Source organism: Martes martes (assembly GCF_963455335.1).
Source record: "Martes martes genome assembly, chromosome: 7".
In the NCBI taxonomy this organism is placed as follows: Eukaryota; Metazoa; Chordata; class Mammalia; order Carnivora; family Mustelidae; genus Martes; species Martes martes.
In genome coordinates this window covers 61631760-61651930 of record NC_137894.1, presented here as the reverse complement: position 1 = coordinate 61651930, position 20171 = coordinate 61631760, and the positions used below count along the sequence as shown (strand labels likewise).

The 20171-nt window shown below is 47.6% G+C and overlaps 1 protein-coding gene across 1 annotated transcript in view; it reads right to left on the bottom strand.

The window, feature by feature from the left end:
* The window catches only part of STARD9 (StAR related lipid transfer domain containing 9), a 129464-nt gene that overhangs the window by 17253 nt on the left and 92040 nt on the right, over window positions 1–20171 (bottom strand). Inside the window, exons 23-26 of the mRNA XM_080808186.1 lie at window positions 8413–18621; window positions 8053–8226; window positions 7460–7643; window positions 6937–7074 (exon numbers count right to left, since the gene is read on the bottom strand). Coding sequence (XP_080664312.1) covers window positions 6937–7074; window positions 7460–7643; window positions 8053–8226; window positions 8413–18621 — 10705 coding nt within the window. The remainder of the gene's footprint in view (window positions 1–6936; window positions 7075–7459; window positions 7644–8052; window positions 8227–8412; window positions 18622–20171) is intronic.

Here is a 20171-nt window from a genome sequence, read left to right as displayed (position 1 = left end):
AAATGCGACCTATTCACACAATGTGTTATTATTGGTTATATTGGAATGATAGTCTGATACATGCTACAATGTAGAAGAACCCTGGTGGGTTGAGTTACTGTCTTCCAAAAGTCCTAACCCGTGATCTCTATGAGTGTGACCCTATTTGGATTACACTGGATGTAATCAAGTTATAATGAGGTCATAAGGGATTAGAGTGGGCCCCAAATCCAATGACTCGTGTCCTTTAAGAGCAGTGAAGACAACTGAGACATACAGAGAGAACGCCATTTGAGCGCAGGGGCAGAGGTAGGAGTGTACAGTTGTAAGGCAAGGATTGCCTGCAGCAGCCAGAACCCCAGAGAGAAGCATGAAACAGATTCATCCCCACAGCTTTCAAAGGAAGCATGGCCATGTTGATGCCATCATTTCAGACTCCTAGCCTTAAGAACTATGAGAAAATAAATTTCTGTGTTTTTAAGCCATCCTGTTTATGGTAATTTGTTACAGAAACCTTAGGAAATTAACACAACCCTGAAAACATTGTGAAAGAAGCCAGTCACAAGGGACTGAAATGTCCAGAACAGGCAAATCCATAGAGATGGAAAGCAGTGCTTACCCAGGGCTAGGGATGATGAGTTTGGGGAGTGATGACTAATGGCCACAGGGATTCTTTCTGGGGTAATGAGAATATTCTAAAACTGATTGTGGTGATGGATACATAACTCTGTGAATGTATTAAAAGACAATGAATTATAACAACAACAAAAAATAAATGAATTAAAGGAAGTGCTCAAAAAAAGGAGAGGTATAAGGGCATAAGACTCAATGTGAAAGAACTACAAATAAGGAAAGCTGGAACAATCTGAGAAATGAAATAAATAATGATAGTATTAGAGGGGTGCCCGGGTGGCTCAGCTGGTTAAGCATCTACCTTCAGCCAGGTCATGATCCCATGGTCCTAGGATCAAACCCCACGTCAGTCTCCCTGCTCAGCAGAGAGCCTCCTTCTCCCTCTGACCCTCCCCCTGCTTGCACTTGCTCGCTCTGTCAGATAAATAAAATATTTTTTAAAAATGCTACTATTAGATTATAACCCACAGAATAAAATATATATGAGTCAAAAACTGAACAAATTAAGTAACTGAATAAATAGGAGAGAAGAATATTTCCTTACAGAAAAATTCTAATTAATAAATGTAGAAGAAATGAGGGAAATACAAAATTGCCATTAAAGCACCACAGTAAGGGGCACCTGGGTGGCTCAGTTGGTTAAGCCTCTGCCTTCAGCACAGGTCATGATATTGGGGTCCTGGGATCGAGCCCTACATTGGGCTCTCTGCTCAGCATGGGGCCTGCTTCCTCCTCTCTCTGCCTGCCTCTCTGCCTACTTGTGATCTCTCTCTCTCTGTCAAATAAATAAATAAAATCTTAAAAGAAAACCACAGTAATAATTTTTTTCAAACAAAATACACTGAAGGATGCTCAAATTAGTAGGCAAAAGTTTGAGGAAAAGCAGGATACTTGCATAGTTTAAAAATATCTCTGCCAAATGTTTACTAATTATAAAGAGAAAAATAGTAACTTTCAGTGGACAGCTCCTAGACAACACTGTAACTGCAAGGTTAACACCACTAACAGGACATATTGACATCAAGCACCCTCTGCTATAATGTACTAAGGATAAGGCATTTGCAGGAGACAGACTTACACAACAGTATCATCTGTCGTTGGTCTAAAACTCTAACGGATGTCCTGTTTTTCTTTGCTTTATCTAGCAACCCCAAATGAGAAGGGCACATCATTACTGTGGTATTCTTGCCAAAATGCATAACTTCAATCTAATCATGAGAAAATAGCAAACACATTCCACAAAACTACTGACCACAAGACAAGACTTAGAAATTATCACAAGAAAAAGGAATTAATTTTTTTTATTTTTAACGATTTTATTTATTTGACAGACAGAGATCACAAGTAGGCAGAGAGGCAGGCAGAGAGAGAGGAGGAAACAGGCTTCCCGCTGAGCAGAGAGCCCGACGCAGGGCTAGATCCCAGGGCCCTGGGACCATGACCTGAGCCAAAGGCAGAGGCTCAACCCACTGAGCCACCCAGGTGCCCCAGGAATTAATTTTTTTAAAGCAGAAATTAACAAATTAGGATAAAAACTCCAAAAGAAATTTTAGAAGTCTCAACCAGGGATTGGCACACTTTTTCTGCAAAGGTCTAGATAGTATTTGAGGCTTTGTGGACCATTTGAGTAGTTTCATCTACTCAGAGTTCTGCCATTAGAACATAAACATAAGCACAGACAACATATAAATAAATAGGCAAGGCTGTATTCCAGTAAAACTTCATTTACCAAAATCAGATCAGGCAGAGGGCCTGGTCTGGCCAAAGAGTCTCGTTTATCAACTCCTGATCTCATCAGACCACTTTCTTTTTTTCACAGAGAGAGCACGTGTGTACTGGGGCAGATGTGGAAAAGAGCAGAGAGAGAGAGAGAGAGAATCTCAAGCAAGTTCCAAGCCCAGTATGGAGTGGATCTCATAACCCTGAGATCATGAATGAAGATCAAATCAAGAGTTGGACGGTTAACGAACTCAGACACCAGGCGCCCCATATCAACCACATTTTATCTATCCATTCTCCCAATGATGGATTCTCAAATGGTTTCCAACTCTTTATCACTTCAAACAATGCTTTAATAAATAATTTCATACATGTCCCCTCATAAACTATGCAAGCATTGCTGGATCATAAGAACTTTATACGTCTTATAAGACTCCTATTTCCCAAAAGTCCTGCCAATATCTGACTAATTTTTGACAACTTAATAGGTATAAAGTTTCATTACTTTTTAACTATTCCTGAACATTTTACTCCTAAAAAGAAATATAACACTGATAACAAAACCTGAAACTTATTGTAAAAACATAAACTACAGGGGAAAAAGTCATAAATACTGATTCAAAATCCTGAAGACAGGGCAAATAGACTCTGACACCACATTAAAATAATAGAGCATATGTGCAAGTACACAATATATGATAGGATTGATTCCAGAGTGCAAGAATGGCTCAATATTATCCCATCAATCAGATGATCATCTCCAAAGACTAAAATAACCATTCCATGTAAGAATGCTCTGTAAAATAGGAGTAGATGGATACTTACTTAGTACTGCCAAATAGATCTAGCTCAGCTCAAAAACTAGCACCCAGCTTACATAGGGAAACACTAGAAGCATTCCCACTAAAGCCTGGAAGAAGACAAGGATGGTCACTGTCATCACTATGATTTTATTTATGCTGGAAATTACTAGGTAATGCACTTAGAAAAGAAGAAGAAAATACTGGTACAAAAATTAGAAAAGAAACGGTGAAGCCATCTCTACTTGCAGATTATGCAGTTTTATGCCTTAAAAAAAATCGAAAGCAGGGCTAAACAGTATGGTAGCCACTAGCCACGTGTGGTTATTGAGCATGTGAAATGTGGCTTGTGTGACTTAAGAGCAAAAGCTATGATTCAATTCTAATTAAATTTAAAATAAGATAGCTTACCTATGATGGTGGCTACTGTATTAGTACAGATCTAGAGAACAGGCCAAAAAACAATATGGACACACAAAATATACATCAATGCCTTTCATACATACAAATTAACAACCATACAGAAGATATAAAGGCAAAACAACAGTAACAAAAATAACATAAAACACGTACAGTTACAACAGTAACAACAAAAAATAAAACACTTAGGAATAAATCTGACAAGAAATTGAGAGACATGTCAAGGAAATTTTAAACACACAAAGGTGGCTGGAACTTAGTATGTTCTTGGTTAGGAAATTCCATCGCATAAGATGAGATTTCTCGGGGCGCCTGGGTGGCTCAGTGGGTTAAGCCTCTGCCCTCAGCTCAGGTCATGATCTCAGGGTCCTGGGATCGAGCCCCACATCGGGCTCTCTGCTCAGCAGGGAGCCTGCTTGCCTTCCTCTCTCTCTCTGCCTTCCTCTCTCTCTCTCTGCCTGCCTCTCTGCCTACATATGATCTCTGTCTGTCAAATAAATAAATAAAATCTTTAAAAAAAAAAAATGAGATTTCTCCCTAAATCTCGGTATATAAATTTAAATATAAATATAAATCAGTTTATAAATTTAACAAAGTCCCATTAAAAATATGAACAAGTTTTTATAAATGAACTAGTTAAGCTAATTCTAAATCTCATATAAAAAGTAAACAAGAAAAAATACTCTAGAAAAGGGCACCTGTGTGGCTCAGTCAGTTAAGTGTCTACCTTCAGCCCAGGTCATGGTCCCAGAGTCCTGAGACTGAGCCCCGCATCAGGCTCCCTGCTCAGCGGGGAGTCACTTCTCCCTCTCTCTCTGCCTGCTTCCCTCACTCGAGTTCTTTCTCACTCGCTCTGCTCTCTTTCAAATACATAAATTTAAGGGAAAAAAGCTCAGAAAAAGAAGAACCAGGAGTAAAACACATTATAAGCCTTATATAAGAAAAGTTGGCATCCTAAGCTGGTAAAGTAGAGATGAGCTGTCCAGAGGAACTATCAAATGTTAAAGGGACAACTTGATAGCCATCTAGAAAGAATAAAGTTGGATTCCACCTTATACTATATATATATGTGCATATATATATATATATATATACAAAATGAACAAAGATTTATTTTATTTTTTTAATCAAAGATTTAAACATGAAAAATAAAACCATGTAATTTCCAGAAGAAATAACAGGAGAAATTCTTTGGAACTTTCGAATGAAGAATGTGTTTCTAATTATGATCAGAACATAGACAATTAAGAGAAAAACTGATAAAAACTTCTGAATGGCTCCAAACACAATAAGCAAAGTCAAAAGAGAACCAAGAACAGAGACAAATATAATTCCTATCAGACAAAGGGCTAGCTTGCCAAAGTAACTCCAGAAATTGGTAAGAAAAAAATAGAGAAATGAGCCAAAGATACGAACAGATAGCTCAGCAAAAATCAAACATTTGATAACAACTTGTTGAGAGCGTGGGGGTAACGTGTCTCTCTTCTCTTGCTGGTGGGAGTATAAATGGGTACATCTGTGTGAGGGAAAACTTGTCAATATTAAGATCTCAAATATGTACACTCTTTGAGTCCACTTCTAGGTATATTTGCACATGTACAGAATGACACACGCACAAAGTTATGGATGGCAGCACTGTTCATAACAGCAGAAGACTGAATTCAAGCCCCCCTGTGCAACAGCACTATTGCCCCGGGGCGAGGTGGGGTAGGTGTCACTGAAGGAGGAGGACCAGGTTCTCAGGCAGCCAGAACAGGCACTGCCCTATATATCTTTACAGATGTCCATATTTTTTGTCTTTTCTACCACATGAATGGTAGAAAATACCATATGATAGATTATCTATGCAAAAACATGACATTTATAAACATGCAAAGAGAAAAAGGAAACACTGTATCAGGTGTTAAAAAGGATGAGGCAGCAGACTTGCCGGTGTGCAGCGCTGTCTGAAAGACATTCCTTAGGATGAAAAGGGACAAGGCAGGTATATACAGTATGCTGTCATTCATGTACTTTAGAAATATACACACACTCTCAAAAATAAATAAAATATACAACAAAAAATAAAACTTTAAAGATAAAGAAAAATATATATAAAACACAAGGAAATTTAAAGAAAAAGATATGCACACTCCTATAGATATTAAAACATAGAATGTCGTCCAGAATGCCTCTGGAAATATACCCCATACTGGTGTGTGACTGCTTCGGGGGTGGGAAAACAGGAGACTGAAAGATGAACTTGATATCATGTGTCCTTTGCTACTGTCTGAATACTATTTTTACTATGTGAAGTTTAATATAAAACAAATTTCAAATTTTATAGCCCAGCCAGATCTTACCCCTAAGCTCCATATCTATATTTCCAACTGCTCTCCTCGCAATTCTCACAGGCACTCTAAACCCAGGAAAACCAGACTGACGATCCTCCCCACAAAACCTGTCCCCCTCCAATGCTCCAAGGTACTGTCGCCATCACGGCCCCCTCAGCTGCTCTAGCCAGAAGTGTGTGTTGTTCCCAGCTCCACCCTGTCCCCTCCTCTCACAGGCAACAGGCTCCTGTGTCCTGGGGATGCTCTCTGTCCACAGCACTCTCTGTGCTCGGCTTCACTGCCAGAGCTCCTGACAAGGCGATGGGCAACTCTCACTGGGCTTTGCCATGGTCATCAACGACTCTACCCACAGCTGCCCTGCCCCCTTCTCCTGTAATATCATCATTTGAAGCTCCCCTGCTTCAAAGCTTTACTGCAGCTTCTGGGAAGTAACATGACCACATGGATCCAAAAAGGGCCAGAATTCACAACAGAGTCTATCTGATCTTCCCTTTCCTGTCTCACTATTCTCCAGCCACACCAGCCTTCTATTAGTTCCTCCAACTCTTCCTCCCTCATGGCCTCACTTGCCAAGCCCTCTGCCTGGAAGACTGCGCTCCCACCCCCATCTCTCCTGACACCTGACCCCCCAGCACTAACCTCTTCTGTTAACTGCCTTTCACCCCTCCTGATCTCAGTTTAAAGGTACCCTCTTCAGACTATCTTTGTTGACCTACCAGACTAGATCAGATCCCGTTTTATATTGGCTTAGTACCCCTTCTTCATATAACTTACTGTGATGGTGATTAAATAGTCACTAAATAAGCTGTACTTAGCCCAAGAATGGTTTTCCTCACTGCTATATCCCCAGTGCCTAAAATACTACCTACAAAATAAACACTTGTTGGATGAACAAACAGGAAGTAGGAGACAAAACTAAAGGGAAAACCAAAGGCTACCTCTCATCCACAAGAAGGGCTCATGTCAGCAGCGGCTCCAGGAGGGAGAACTTCCTACCCCAAATCTTGCCTCCGTTCTGGCCCCTGGCTCACTGTTAGCATCTGCCTACTCACCACACTGTCTGGGGACTGGAGCTGGTCTGGCAAGGCTGTGCTGCTATTGTAGCCAGAAGTAACACCAGAGGAGAGGCTTCCATTGGAGCTGGTACACAGGGAGTTGGATGTGGCCAGGGTATGCAGCTTTTCTTCTTCCTGAGAAGGACAGGGGGCTGTCAATCAGCTTCTGGTGTAACCTACCCACTACCCACTTGACCCCTGACACCACCACTCCTCACCTCCCCAGCACCCATCACCTCCCAGCACCTCCCACCTCAACCTGAAACCCTCAGGCCTCCCCACAAGCTTACCCCAACTAAAAACCAAAGCTGCCTCCTCCCAGCCTCTGGCCTCGGGACAGGAGCTGGTCAGAGCAGGATGACATGGAAAAAGAGTGAGCACAGCTTTGAGCTGGTATTAGGAGTCTGACACCTTCCTCCATCTGCCACATCCTGACTCAGAGCAGCTCTAGTGAAGGCTGACCCAGTCTGACATCTGCTCTAGGACTACCCTGACATCACCGGCCCGTCCCACTTCCCACCCTCAGCAGCTGGGAGATGATCTGCTGGCGGATTCTCAGCTTCTCCTGCTCAGTCCGCTCCCGTAGGCGGGCCCGGGCCCGGGCAATCTCCACCTTGGCCTCCTCTCGAGCATGCTGGTATTCTTGCAGCATCAGTGCTATGTCAGAGGCGGGGTGAGCAGACCGCGATGCCGACCCTGGGCTCCTGAGGAAAACCATAGGGTGGAGAGATGCCCTCTAACATTATGGGCAGGTGGGTGACAGCCTTGGCCTGCTCATCCCAGACCTATTTAACACCATCCTCTCTTTGCCTACAGTTTGGTTTTACAACGCATTTTGAGGCTCAGGCCTACTGTCTTACATGGTAGGTCACAGCCACTTTGCCCACCCTCTCCCATGACCTGTCCCCTGTCCCTACACTATGCCCTCCCACATCCCTTCTTTCCCTTGCCCCATTCTCCCACAGTTGCCGCCACCTGCCCACAGGAGTGTGGGACCCACTCCTGGAATCACTCCCGTCCAAGCTGCAGCCTCCTCTCTCCAAGCCCTGCTCCCCACAGCCCTCTCACCCTACACACAACCTGCTCTCTGTGGGGTTCTGGGTCCACCATCACCTGGTGGTCTCCACAACATCCTTCCTCAGTTGCTGCAGGTATTCTCGGCGCCTGCTGGGTAGGTCGGGGTCCCGGGTGGGGAGATCCCTGTTGGGCTGGAGGCTCCGTGTCCAGTGGAAGTTCTGAAGTCGTTCAGCCCTTTTTCTCCGGAGGCTCTCAATTGTTTGTTTTTGCCTGAGACAAAATGTGACTGATTCACTGAAGCTGGCCCTGAATGCCCTTCTCCATCTTAAGATCTACCTCGGATCCCCAAAAGATCCCAGAGCTTAGCAGGGGAAAACAGTATAGCCAGCTATCAGCCTTTTCTGATTCTCCTCCAGCCCACCTCTCGCCATTGCCCGCCAGGCTAGGGGCCCTTACCGGGCATAGAGCTCCTCCCAGGTGGACCGCACAGGCTCTTCAGCAGTGAGCGCCTCCCCTGTCCCACTCTGCAGCACCTGCAGCAGGGCATCTGCCTCCCCAAAGCCGCGGTGCAGTTTTGCTTCTGTGAGTTCCATGCTGAGTGAGAGGTTCTGGGCCCCAGATTGCAGGGGGATCCGATCCCTCTGGGACCACTCAGGACCCCGGCTCTGGTCATCAGGAGGTTGTAGGGGCTTCTGTCCCTGCTCTCCAGAGCTCAGATCACATCTGGTCTCCAGTGACTCCATCACACCTAGCTCCCCAGGAGAGCCATTCTGAACCCCACACCAATGAGGAAATTTGTTATGCACTGGGAAGTCCTTCAGGCCATGATGCTGGGGGTCAGGGGCCCTGCACACCTGGGAAGTGGGGCACAGCAGCACCTCAGACTGGCAGGCCTCAGTCGGGCCCAAAGTGGAAGCCTGGAGCCCTGCTGCATCAGTCAACTCAGAGACAGGGCAGGGGCTGAGGGGCTGGAGGCCTCCCCTTGAAGATGGAAAGTCCAGATAGGGCTGTGGCTCCACTGGTAATGCTGGACTCTCACCCCTATTTTCTGTCTTGCTCTCCCATTGATTTGGCCCCCTACTGCTCACTGGGCCGTCCTCTAAGGAAGCCAGGTCCTCTGGCAGAAAGCCATCAGCCAGCCTCTGACTCGTGCTCCTCCGTGAGGGTGGTGGCAGTTCGCTTTGGACCAAGGTGGTAGTCCTGGGCTGAAGCTGCTGAGGCAGTTGCCCTAAGAAACAGACTGGGAGTTTTGGGCTCTGCGGTGGGCTGCCTGGGGGGCTTATCTCAAGGAATGACTTGCCATCGCTCCTTTCTAAGGGACTCTTGCCTTCCCCACATGGAACCCCCACTCTCTGGGAGCCACCTGCCTCATCAGTGCTTTGAGAATGATTATCCGCTGGAGGCCTAGAGGTGTCAAGAAGGTCTGGGCTGGAGACAAGCTCCTGGTGGCCTTCAAAAGGACATGCTGAGGGGGCTGTGAATGACAGAGAGTCTGCGGGGAGCCCTAACTCCTGGGTGCTGGCACTAAGTGTGAGGATTGGGGAAGAGGCCCTGTCCACCAACAACATTCTCACGGTGCCCAGCTCCTTCTCGACCTTAGGATCCCTGACAGACTCCGCAGCACTGGGGCAGGGCTCTGGGGATTGGGAGCCACTGAGGCTTGGCCTACCAACAGCCAGGCAGGAGGGATCCTCTGGCTGGGAACTGGGAGGTAGGGAATAATCAGGAGAAGCCTGAGGGCTCACAGAAGGGAGGTTCTGCCCAAAATGAGCTTTCCGAAACCTCAAGTGGGATGATGGGGGTGCCGGAAGGCTCTGGGGTCTGCAGTGGGTGCTTTCTTCCTGAAGTTCTAAAGGCCCTGCCACTTTCCATGTCGTTTCCTCTGCCTCTGTCTTCTGAAGTATCCCCGTGACATAGCCCTGCTCTTGAGACATGGTGGGAATATCTGAGCCCAGCACTTCGAGGACCACGTTGACCTCCTGAGGGTTGGCCTCTGGGGCCTGAAGGTGCAGATGTGGTAAGGCCAGGTCAGTTTGGATGCCCTTGTCCATGGTGGTCTGAGTACAGCCGTCTATCATAAGGGCCTGCGTCACCTCATCTGGAGTCTCCCTCTTGATGTTCTGTTCCTTTTCAGCCACACCTGGCTGGGAAAGACTTCCCAACAGCTCTGAGGTGCTGTGCAGCAGTTGTGAGAGGTGGAGAGACAGATTATGCATGCTGGTCCAGGAGACCAGACCAGAGCCTGGCACTGCATTGGCTTCTGGCTGAGCAGAGATGTCGGTGGAGCTCCAGCGGAGACTGCACCCCACGGTCTGTGTGCCCTGCTCCAAAGTGCCCATCCTGGACGGTCCCACAGGACCACCTGCCTCTGATGGACACAGCAGCGTAATCTCATCTACTGGACCTGCAGCACTCCCTTCAGCCAAGAGGGGCTCCCTCCTCAGCCAGCCTGCTTCATCAGGGGTGCCCAGGAATTGGGCTCTCTTGTCAGGACCCTTACTGGCGGTTGCTCCTTCAGGGCTCTTCAGGATGTGGAGGTTCCCCAAAGCAAATGAGGAGCCCCATACTTCCCAGGCCTCACGTGAACCCTGGGCATTTCCCACACTGTGTGGGCTCGACAGGTCCCGGGCATTGGCAGAGATGCTGAGGTGGGAGGAGAGTGGAGAGTTCTGGTGTTCTAGGCCATTGTCCATGCTTGAACAATGGGCCATGTTTGATGGTATCAGGCCCTGGGGTGTCTGGCCACAGGAGACATCTACTGCACTGCCAAACACATACTGCTTCCAGCCGATCTGCACAGGCCCCTCTGGATAGGATAGGATGTAGGGATGGATGTCACTGGAGCCCAAGGGTAACATTCCTTTGTCTGCCTTGGACTGCCACTTTTCTGGCTTGGCCTGGCCACCCGGTCTCTCTGGACTTTCCTGCCAGGTCTCTTCCAGGGTACTAGATGTCCAACTGGTCATGAAATCAGGGGTTGGCATGCAAGAGAGAGCTGATGACCTTGGGTAAGGAGGGGTGGCAGGTTTTGGGGGCCCGTGGTCAGCAGTGCTATTGTCCAAGTTAGATGAGGCTCTCTGACCGCAGCCCTCAGCTTTCAGAGATGATCTCATTGCTGAATTACCTGAGAAATAGTCCCTGGGATGTGGAAACCACAATCTGTTAGGCTCCTGTGTATATTCATCTGTGGGGGAAGGAGGCTCCACACTCATGTTCAGCTCCAGAAGAGACCGGGAAGAGCTGACCACAGAGAACTGTGGTCTGAGGGAGGACCTAGAGTGTTTGGGGCCAGAGACGACTGCAATCACAGGAAGTGAGCCCCTGCTGGGGGGAGCCGGCTGCCCTGTGCCAGAGGCAGGCAGGCCAGGGCTCAGGGGTGTGGGCCGTGGGGCTTCACTTTGCTCCAAAGGCTTGCTAGTTGAGTCTTTGAAGCCTGATGAGAGCTTAGATACAGAGGCCTTGGCTGCACGTGCCTCCTCTCTGCCTGCATCCCTAATCTGACAGCTGTCTAAGCCACCTTCATGAGAAGGCTGAGAATTACTGCCCTGGGCAGGCTCTTTACCACCACCTGAAGCATGATCTCTCTGCTGCTCTTCCTCCTCCCAGGGCCCATCAGCTTGGTGCCTGGAGATGTGTTTTAACTTTGCTATAAATGTGGCTTGGGAATCCAAGCCACTGTGATCTCTGGACTTAGTGGAAAGTTGTGGCTTTTCTGGAAGGCATTGGATTGCATTTCCTAAATATCCATGCTGTGGTTCCCCCAGAAGCTCACTCTCAACAGATCCTTCACTTAAATCCAGGGTGTGTGGTCTCTCAGTTGTTAAAGGTGGTTCTGGTTTGGTTTGAGACTCTTGTTTACTCTGGTCACCTCCAGAGCTGTCCAGAAACATCCTCAGTGGCTCAGACCATGTGCCTGCAGAGGAAAAGGCAGCCTCAAGCTCTGTGCTGGCTTTCTTCTTGGCATCCTTTTTCTCAGGATATTCTACTGACCTTGAGCTTCCATTAGCCACTGAGTGACTCAGTGAATTTGCCCCAACATAAGAGACAGAAGGGGAGCTGTCCCCTTGAGCCAGAGATAGGAAAGCAGCAGAAGTAGAAGGCTCCAGAGTGCTGCTGTCTGTTGGCCCAATTTCTCTATGAATGCCTTTGGGCTCAAGGCCAGGTGCCAAGAGCACTTCAAGTTCCCCGGTATAGCTCTCTCCTCTCTCATCCATTCCACAGGCTCTGGAAGGCACTATGCAGGGTGGCTGGAGAGTTTGTGGGGCAGCCCTGGAACTCTCCTTTCCCAGGTCACCATCCCTATGACACGGTAAAGTGGAGGGTAGTGAGAAACAGGCAAGAGAAGTAACAGGTTGAGGATTGCAAGGAGTTGTTCTGCTGTCTTCCTGACCCCCAGATGCACTAAGAGTCCTGCTGCTTTCAATGTTCCCTAAGAAGACAACACAAAAGGAAGTTTGCTGTGGGCACCTGCACTGGGCCTGCTCCTGAACTCCCCCAGGACCCAAGCTAGGTCTTTGATCTGGCAATGGAATCAGTCTGGGATGCTCGCTGCCAGCACTGTGGGCTTCTGCCAGCCCAGAGCCAACATTCTCCTTCCACTTCACACACTGCTGTGAGGCAGCTTCTGGTTCAACACTCCTCAGGGCTCTAGGCAGGATGGTAGCCTGTCTGGGATTTGACCCCCCTTCTTCTAAGCCAGTGGAAGCCTCAAGGTATTGGGACTGGTCCTGGGTATGCACTGAGAGGCTGACAGAATTCTGAACATCACAGGTCACAAGCTGACTTTCAAAATAGGTTGTTTTTCCTCCCTGTGCAGCCACTAAGAAATTACCTGAACCTCCTCCACAAGTGGTATCTAGAATTCTAGGATCTTGATGCACTGGGCTGCACTCCTGACCAGCAGGGCGCACGGCCCCTGCAGTCTCCCACAGAGCTAACTGGTTTCCCCCATGCGGAATCATACCAGGGTCGTCATTAGGGGCCCAAGAAGATAAGGGAGCCACTACTTCCTCTGATATTTCCCTCCTGTCCTCCACAACGGTTGACGGAAAACTGCCTGAGCCCACAGGATCAGAAGAGGAAGGTGTTCGGGGTGCTTTTTTCTTTTTCTCTGTGATTTCAGAAGAACAAGAGTGACACAGAAACCGTTCACAAGTTCCCAGAAAATGTCTCAGTTCTCCAGGACAATGGCTTTTGCCTAGAGTTGGGGTTGCATGGGAAGAAGTCTGTGAGGGACGCCATGGCCCTGTTTTAGTCTCCGTGTTGGGCGGATGTTGAAAGCTGTCTGCAGGGAGTGGTGTGGCCTGAGGAACTTTCCTCTCATTAGTCAACAGATGTCCTGATGTAGCAGAGAGAGATGCCACATGAAATCCTTCTGCTTCAGCCTCATTCCTGGTCCTGTCTGACACTAGCTGATCCCCCCTTTGTGGACACTGAGACCCACCTGGGGCCCCTGAAGAACATTCAGGTCCTAATGAAGTCTCATAGTAAGAAAGAATTTTGCCCTCAGCCCCAAAGTCATGAAGCTGCTTTCCCTGGGCCTTTGCTTGTCTGATCTCCAACACAGCAAGGCCCATGGAAGTATGAGCACAGTGCTCTGGGTGAGGCACCCTCGGCAGGGACACAGGTGCTGAGAAAGGGCCACTAGGAGAACTGAGGTCTTCAGCCTCCTTCTCTGCCTTCTGCCTCACCTGCTGACCTTGCCTGTTACCCTCTTCTAAGAGGCAGTGGGCCTTCTGTTCAAGTGGGCTAGAGACCCTATTTAGGGAACTGGTTCTTTCTGTTCCTCTTTGTACAGCTGCCTCAGCTTCAGAAACAAAACCCTCTCTGGGACTCAAGCCCATTGAGATGCTTCTGAGGTCCTCTCCTTGGTCGTGGGTAATTGCTGATCTGTGGCCCTCTGCCCCCAGGGGAATGCTCTCTGATACATGGGATTGACCATGAGATCCCATGGCTGTGGATGTCACAGACCCACACCAAGCAGAGTGTGCCAAGGAGGAGCTTCCTTTAACATCTCCCTGAGGACTGTGGCTTCGGGGCTCTCCACTCAGATTCTGACACCCTGCTCCAGTTACCAAGGGACTGCCAGGCATTTTCAACATTGTGGGATCCAGCACATAGTCAACTGAAGAGATGCCTACAGTATCACGTGCATGAAGACAGTCTCTTGGCAGCCTTGGACAATTCAAGGACAAGGTACTGCTCAGGTCTCCATGAGGAACCGCAGAGGAGTCTGGCCGACTCAGCAATGGGCCAATCTCCCGGCTGGAAGATGTACCCATACAATGCTGGCTTGGGCTACGAAGTTTCTGAGTTGACGAGATCACTGTGTTTTCCTCCCCTAGGCTCCCTCCGCTTCGCACAGCCATTTCCTCAACTCTGCCTTGAACTTTGGGTTCCTCTTGCTTACAACTACTTATACATTTGGCAACTTGGCTTTCCCAAAAACTTTCCACAGCTTCCAGTTCCTCAAGACTTCTCGAGCCATGGGGCTGCCCTCTGGAGCTTGCAGATGCATTCCCTGCTTTGGCCTCCTTCTTAGAAGACATCTTGGGGCTCAGCTGCAATGGCAGCGCACCAGCCAATGCCTTGGTTCTTGGATCAGCACAAATGTCTGCGAACTCTCTACCAGCTGTACATGTCCCTACATCACCACATGTGTCCCGGGAGGGTCTGTCTAATACAGTTAGGGGAGTGTGCTCTTTTGCAAACTTGTCTTCTACACATTCCCTTGACTTGAAGGGGTACAAGGTGATTTTCTCGACCTGGGGACCTTTCCCAATGCTACTATTAACCTCCATTTCTCCAGCTTTGTTATCCCTAAAGGTAACATCATCTCTCTGTTTTGGAGATGGTTGATCCTTCAAAAACAGGTGGTTTCCAAAGCTGCCTGGCCTCAGGACATAGTCAGCCATCTCCTGGTCCCTCCGGTCCTGGAACACAAACTCTTTATTGACTCCCAGTGAGCGGGAAGCATTTGGCTGGTTATTCTGCTTGGATTCAATTTCCAAGATGCCATTTTCCAGCTGCATTACACTCCTAATTAGCCTGGCCATTTCATCAGCACTGTTGACTCTTTTATTTTGTTTCTTTCCAGAAGGTTCTTCTTTAGGGCTTAACATTTCTTGTGACCTTCCAGGGCCCTTACATTCACTCAGGTTTTTTTCCTGAGAACATGTAACTGACTGGAATCTTTCATATGTAGACTCTGTCTGTGGAAGCTTAAACTCTTTTGAGTGGCCTTTGGAACAGAGAGCTTTCCCAAGAAGCCCAGATTCATTCTTCCTCTCATCCTTGTGAGCTAGACTCTCATCTGGGGCCATCATGTTTGGGCCACTTACTCTATGATGTACTGATCTGGACTGCAAAGAAATAGCAGTTTCCCCCAGCATGTCCTTGTCAAGGGCTAAATTGATGGTTTCATAGATGAAATCAGACCTGGCCCCAGAAGGAAACTGTCTGTTCATATCAAAGGCCCGAGTCTGCCTTAGGACTACATTGTGATCCTGCTCTTCTTCCTCATCTGCCTCAGACTCACAAATAAGGAGAGGCGTCCTAGACCTAGAAGGGCTTGAGCAAACATTGCAATAGGACTGTACAGTGGCCTTTTCTCTCTCCTTGTGCTCTGAAAGACTGTGTTTATTTAAAATTCCAACTTGATTTTCAAATTCACATACTTCTGTGCTAGTAGATGAAAGAAAATGTCTGTTCTGAGCAACAAAAAAATAAATTGAATTATGGCTTTCTTCTTCAATATTTCCAGGGCACTGCCCTCTTTCTCTGCTAACTTCCTTGGTGTTCAGATCAAATGGCCTCCCTGTTGTGACCTGCTGAGATGAGGTGATCTTGGAATTCTGGTTTTGTAATAGCACTGGCCAATTATTCTTCAAATAAATATTTTGGAGAACCTGGTCGTGACCAAAGCCCCAGGCTTCTCTTGGGGGTGGGGAAGGCACTCTTGATTCTCTGCAAGCCGGGATCTCTAAGGCAGTTTCTGTCAGGGCATCCCGGCTTTTGGTCACATAGAAAGTCTCCAAGGGAGGTGGCTTTAAGGAAGATGGGAATGGATTCCAGGTGGCAGAGTGAGGGTACCGCTTTGGACCTGATGGAAACGCAAATGAAACGCTTGGGTGCCTTCCAACCACTTCCCTGGAGCTCTCCTGATAGTCTACCTTCTCTTCCTGCAGGCATGGGTAGCCACCGGGACTGAACTGCCCCTCCTGGCCTGCACTATTCTCCCTAAGAGAAGCCCAGCCCTGGGGTGAGTGGTTTTTAGTGGCTATGGAGACATGACTGTGACAAGGGCTCCTCTGGAAAAAGTATTCATCAGAGAAAGTGATCAGTTGAGGTTTCCCACTACTGTGAGAAGACTCTTCCAAGCTGTTCTGCTTGACTTCACGTGCTTCAGTCATAGAGTTTGCTATCTTGTTTGCTGCAAAGACTGGTGCATTCGTAGTTCCAGAAGTCAATGATTCTACATCCGCTGAGTAAGTTCCACTATGACTCACCTCTTTCTCTCTAGTTATAAAGAAATCTGAAGTCCCTTTTAACTCAGCACTCAAACTGTCCTGTTCTTTCTCTGCTCTCAAACACCTAATTTTGGATAAATAGATAGGAAGGTTGTTGAAATCCAGACTACTCGATACCCCAGAACCAACTGGCAATAGAGTATCTGTTTCTTTGCCAGAAGCTTGGGTCAAGGAGGCAGAGTCTTCTTCGAGGGAGGAGAAAGCTGGCCTGGGTTCTCTAACAGCCTCCAACACAGGATGGGACAGTTCAAGGAGGTACTTTTGCTGAAGGGCAGCCCAGTCCCTCTCCTGGGCGCTGCCTACATGAGTGAATGAGGCCGCAGAGGCAGCCAAAACGCTTGGCACACTGGAGTTGTTGGATACTTCAGAGTTGGCCTCCTGGGCTATGTCAGAGATACCTCTGGTCCGAAAGATGCCAGCAACTTGTGGCTGAAGAAACCTGTAAGACCCCCAGAGTGACAGCCTGGAAGTATCAGAAGCAGGGATTGCATACACGCTGCTTACACGGCCGGGCAGTTCAACACCACCTCGGGGCAGTTTGGAGCTGTAGGGCAGGAGTGTTTCTGCCCCTGATGGCTTTAGTTCTTCCATATTTTGCCAGTGTCCAGGCTTCTCCCATCCACAGGGCTGAGATTCCTGGACATCAGGACTTGGACATAAAGAACCCACTATTCCTGAGGGGCTGCTGGAATTGATCTTAGAGTCACAGGAAAACCAGGAATCCATGGACAACAGAGGGCTCCCTCTTGAAAGCTGCAGGTCTTGGAGTATGTTTGCCTGTTCAGGGGATCTTGCCTCTATCTCTGACTCAGGTTGCTCACAGCCGGGCTGGGGTGGGGGCCCAAGGTAAAATGAACTGCTCACTGGCAGGATGGCATCCAGCCTGGCTCCTGTTCCATGGTTGATGGGACCAACGTTGTGTATTGCCTCCTGGTCCACTGTGGGCAGACTGGAGGTCTGTAGGTGCCAGAAAGTCTCTGTGGGCATCTCATCAGCTGAACTGAAGAAAGGCTCTTCTTGCTGATCTTCCCTCAGTTCCTCCTGGGCATCAATCAGGCTATCCAGGGAAGAGCTCCTTTGAGTTTGGGTGAATAGTCCACTGTTTGACGATGCGGTGAAGCCCTTCACAGAGGCTCTCACTCTGACCCTGTGGTGGCCATGGCCATTGGGAAGATAACTACTCCTTGGGCTGTCTGGTGGGCTCTCATACCCCTTCTCAGCCAGTGAGTCCTCAGATATTTGGCCATCCTCACTTTCAGAGTTCTCTGGCTCTGGGAGATCCTGTTCCTTCTCCTGGGGGTCATCTGGCTTTAGTGGTTTCATTAGGGCTTTGGTGTAGACACAAGAGAGAGAATCCACAGAGTAACTGCTATCTGCATCAGATAAGTCACCATCTTTCTCTCTTATATGGTCCACGCTTGGGCTGAAATCTGTGAGTGAGGATGTGGAGTCTGGGTCTCCCACAATGTGTTGCCCCCTCAAAGGGCTGCCAGGAAGCAAACAGGAGGACTTTTTGGCAATGTCTTTGACCATAACCCTCTGCTGCCTTTTTGATGCCCTGGTTGGAGGTGGTGGTTTGGATTCCACCCAGAAAGTCTTGGCTGCCTTTCCATGCCCAGATGCCTGTTTGGGTCCACGGGGACATGAGGAAATACAACAGGCTCCCTTAGAAGTCTTGTGGGTCCCAAGGTTCCCTTCTTTTCGCCACCCTGCTCGTGTGTGGTCAGGGTCTGCTGGTTCCCTATCCCTCCTGGTACAGGTGTAAGGGGTGAGTGCATCTGGCTCATCCCTTGGCTTTAGCTTGTAGGCTGAATGATCCAGAGATGTTGGGCTCTGGGACACCATCTGACAGGGCTGCTTACCCACTCTTTCCATTTCCTGGATGCTGGTAGACTCAGAACTCACAGTGAGGCCGGTGCCTGACGCTGAGGTTCCTTTCCTTGCCAAGGCCCCTTTAGCAATGCAGAGATGCCCCTTGCCTGAGGAATAGAGGGCATTCTTACTGACGTATCCTGTCCTTGGAGGGTAAGAAGCAGTCTGGGGCAAATCTTCTTCTGATGGAATTTTTTCTGATATTTGGTCAGTAGGATCAGGCATAGGAGGTAACATGGTGGAGGGATCCCGATTCAGGAAAATACTGTGAAGAAAAGGAAAGCCAGTTCAGAAAATAAAAGGTCCCTTTTTCCTGCTCACAGAGGGAATATAAAGTCCCATTTAGTTTGCTCTAAAAGAGGTTAACGACTAGGCCAAGGTCACTGTCCCCTCTAGCCTTTGAGGTCAGAGAAAAGCTCTACAGGAATAAAAGCACCTGTGGACTACAGTCTTGGCTTCAAAGAGACCCAGCTATACTCTGTCACTCAAATTCTTTATCTTATAAAAAGACTGAACTGAATCTGAATCTAATCATGCCTTTAGGGAAAACTTCCATTAATAGGCAATATGAGGAACAGAGGAACAATCTAAATGATACTGCAAGGAATCAAACGGGCAGATCTATGAAGTGGCATATTCTACAGAACTGATCCACTTTTAACAAATCAATGATACGAAGAAATAAAAATGAAACCAAAAGAATTATAAGGAACTTAAAAGATCACATGCAGTGTGTGAACCCTACTTGGATCTTAATTTGAACAACTAACTGTAAATATTTTTGAGGCAATTAGAGAAACTGGATACGGCCCAGGTTTTAGATTATATTGAATAACTGATCTTAATTTGTTAGGTGAACAATGACAATGTGATTATAAGAAAAGTCCTTATTTTTTAGAAATCACACGATGTCTAGGAGTTGCTTTAAAAATACTTCATCAGGGGCACCTGGGTGGCTCAGTGGGTTAAGCCTCAGCTCGGGTCATGATCTCAGGGTCCTGGGATCGAGCCCTGCATCAGGCTCTCTGCTCAGCAGGGAGCCTGCTTCCCTCCCTCTCTGCTTGCCTCTCTGCCTACTTGTGTTCTCTCTCTCTCTGTCAAATAAATAAATAAAATCTTTAAAAAAAAATACTTCATCAGAAAAAGGAAGGAAAGGAAATTAATGCAAGCATGGTAAATCTTGCTAATTGCTGAATGTGGGAGACAGGCATACTATCCTCTCAACTTAGTTTATGTTTGAAAATTTTTAATAAAAAGGCAAAAAAAAAAAAAACCCAAAAAAACCTGCCTAGTACCTGCCTAGTACTCTGAAGACCGAAGAGGTGAGCAAACAGAACCAACAGACATGAACTATAAACATACTATGGGCAAGGCCCCAGCTGGGCCTGGAGGATATAAAGAAGTAGACACAGTCCCCTGCTCCATCATCACCTTGACCGAATGCAAGGAGTGAAGGAGAAAAAAAAGGAAGATCCCAAATTGGACCCAAGAGTCAGAAAGATAGCCTTCCACTTGCTTACTAGTTGGAAGGTAGGGTCAGGAAGCTCACTTTGGGTGGCGGGCCGGGTGGGAGGGAGAAGGAGGAAGCGTGTAGGAACCGAGTCTAGTGTGAGGAGACATGAGATGAAGGGGGTGGCAGAACAAACACAAAGAGATGTACGTGGATAGCCAGGGTCTAAAGAGCAGGTAAAAAACGAGGCTGACATTCTTACTTGGAAGATATCACCAAAGCAGCAAGAGTTGCCACTCAGATTAGGAGAAGGTAAAAGCCTGAGTCTTAGATCTCACCTACAGAGAAAGAAGAGTAGTCAAAAG